Here is a 1,929-nt window from a genome sequence, read left to right as displayed (position 1 = left end):
CGCTTGCGAGTAACATTGTAATTAATGATTCTTTGACACATTAATTCATTTTTCTGTGAAAATCATGGGATTTGATCCATCCATCTTCTTTCCCCGCGGGGCGAGCCCGTGCTGTTGTCGCAGCAAATGGCGGCAGTAGGGTACAACCTTGACGGCTTCTTGTATTCCTCCCTTGGCCGATAGATTTATGTCCTAATTTATTTTTTTCATGGAAATGTGCTGCATTCATTTATTAGCATGGAGACCGATGTGACAGGTACTGCACATCTGCAAATCCTGCTGAAGATGTGTGCAGTGGTGCTGTCAGCAATACACGAGCAGGTGGCCCTTTTCAACAATAAATTTTTAAAGGTTCCTGCTAATTTATCTTCGAGAAATACTGCTTTGAAGCAATTTTATTACTGTTTTCACCTATTTGTCAACTGTGGCTGAACATCTCCAAAAACTCTTTTAAGTGTATTTTAAAAGGAATTTCCAACTTCGGTGGAAAGAGTAAGAATAGGGATGTTCTCCATTAAATGTATATTACTTTCAGTATTGATTTTGGAAAGACTTACCTACTAGCTACCTTTCACATCTGCTGGCAACTTCTCATCACTTTGTAGAAATGGGTAAAACCAAAGTGCCTGAACTTCTCCCTTTGTTTAGTCTTCCCGTATCTGAGCAATGAGATCACATTTTTTTCTGAGAACATAGATTATATACCATAGATTATGTCATGGTGCAGTTGCTTCTAAATGAAGAAACAAACTATTCCGGCTGAGGATTCAGTTTTGATTTGAAATCATTATCAAGCACAAATGAGTAAGGGTTCTCATCTTGTCACTGACTTGTAAAGGATTAAACTATGATAATTAGTAGATGCCTTTAGTTTGCTCTTAGGACTTAGTATGAAACTACCCCCAGAACCAACTGGCAGTTGCGAGTTTCTGAAGGGAGGATGCAGTTTCAATAGTAGAATAACAAGACATTATCCTAACTGATGTCAATAATCTACTAACTTCTTTTTCATGATGGCCAGTCCTTAGCAAAGCCTTGTTGGATTTTGAGAAAATTTATTTAAAGTTACATTTTACAGAAATAAAATATTTTAAAGTTTTTAAGAGTTCACCTTCCAGACTGGCGCTTGTCTCCCAGTATAAAAAAGCCTTGATAAACTGGAGTGAGTTCAGCAGCAGCCACCAAGACGGTTGGGGCTGGAGCCCTTTCCCCGTGAGGGAGCAGAGGGACTGGGGCTGGCTCAGCCTGCAGAAGAGGAGGGAACCTTTGAGGGAACCTAAAAGCAGCCATCCAGACTGATGAGGAGGTCATGGAGGAGAAGGAGCCAGGCTCTTCCCAGTGGTGCATGGTGGGTGGATGAGAGGCAACAGGCCTAAGTTGAAACAAAAAAGATTCAGAGTGGTTTAAAGAAAAACTTTCTCACCATGAGGACAGTCAGGAACTGGAGCAGGTTGTCTGTGGAGTTGTGCAGCCTCTGTCCTTGGAGGGTGTCAAGCCTAAGCTGGTTAAAATGCTGAGCAACCTGCTCTGGCTTCATGTTTGACCCTGCTTTGAGCAGGAGGTTGGACTAGAGACTTCCCGAGGTCCCTTCCAGCCTGCATGACTCAAAACAGTATCTGTCTTTTTGAAGTATAACTTAAAGCTTAAATACCAAATATCCAAGCCTGGCACCAAGTTAACAGCACCAAGTTTCTCCTCGCTGCTCCACCCATCACCTTCTCTGAAGGATTGTTCCTTCCCCTTCAGAAGGAGGCTTTGAGCTTCCCCAGGGGAGAACAGCAGAACAACGAATACCTTTCTTCCTGGGTTCATTGCTAGTACAGCTTACCCACAAAGCTGAAAAAAACTTTACAGTGAGATTGTTGTCAACTACTCTGTCATAATTAAGAGTTACATAATACTTTGGTTTAGAAGAAGGAGTTGGTACAA

The 1,929-nt window shown here is 41.9% G+C and overlaps 1 protein-coding gene across 1 annotated transcript in view; it reads right to left on the bottom strand.

Annotated features, from left to right (window-relative positions):
- Window positions 1-1,537, bottom strand: part of NMD3 (NMD3 ribosome export adaptor) — a 13,026-nt gene extending 11,489 nt beyond the window's left edge. Inside the window, exons 1-2 of the mRNA XM_009279432.2 lie at window positions 1,424-1,537; window positions 1,112-1,245 (exon numbers count right to left, since the gene is read on the bottom strand). Of these exons, the coding sequence (XP_009277707.1) occupies window positions 1,112-1,245; window positions 1,424-1,537 (248 nt within the window). The remainder of the gene's footprint in view (window positions 1-1,111; window positions 1,246-1,423) is intronic.
- Window positions 1,538-1,929: the final 392 nt, after the last annotated feature.

The sequence above is a fragment of the Aptenodytes forsteri genome, unplaced genomic scaffold (assembly GCF_000699145.1).
Source record: "Aptenodytes forsteri isolate BGI_AS27 unplaced genomic scaffold, ASM69914v1 Scaffold299, whole genome shotgun sequence".
NCBI lineage: Eukaryota > Metazoa > Chordata > Aves > Sphenisciformes > Spheniscidae > Aptenodytes > Aptenodytes forsteri.
Note: the sequence above shows the minus strand (reverse complement) of the source record. Positions and strands in the feature narration are given on the sequence as shown.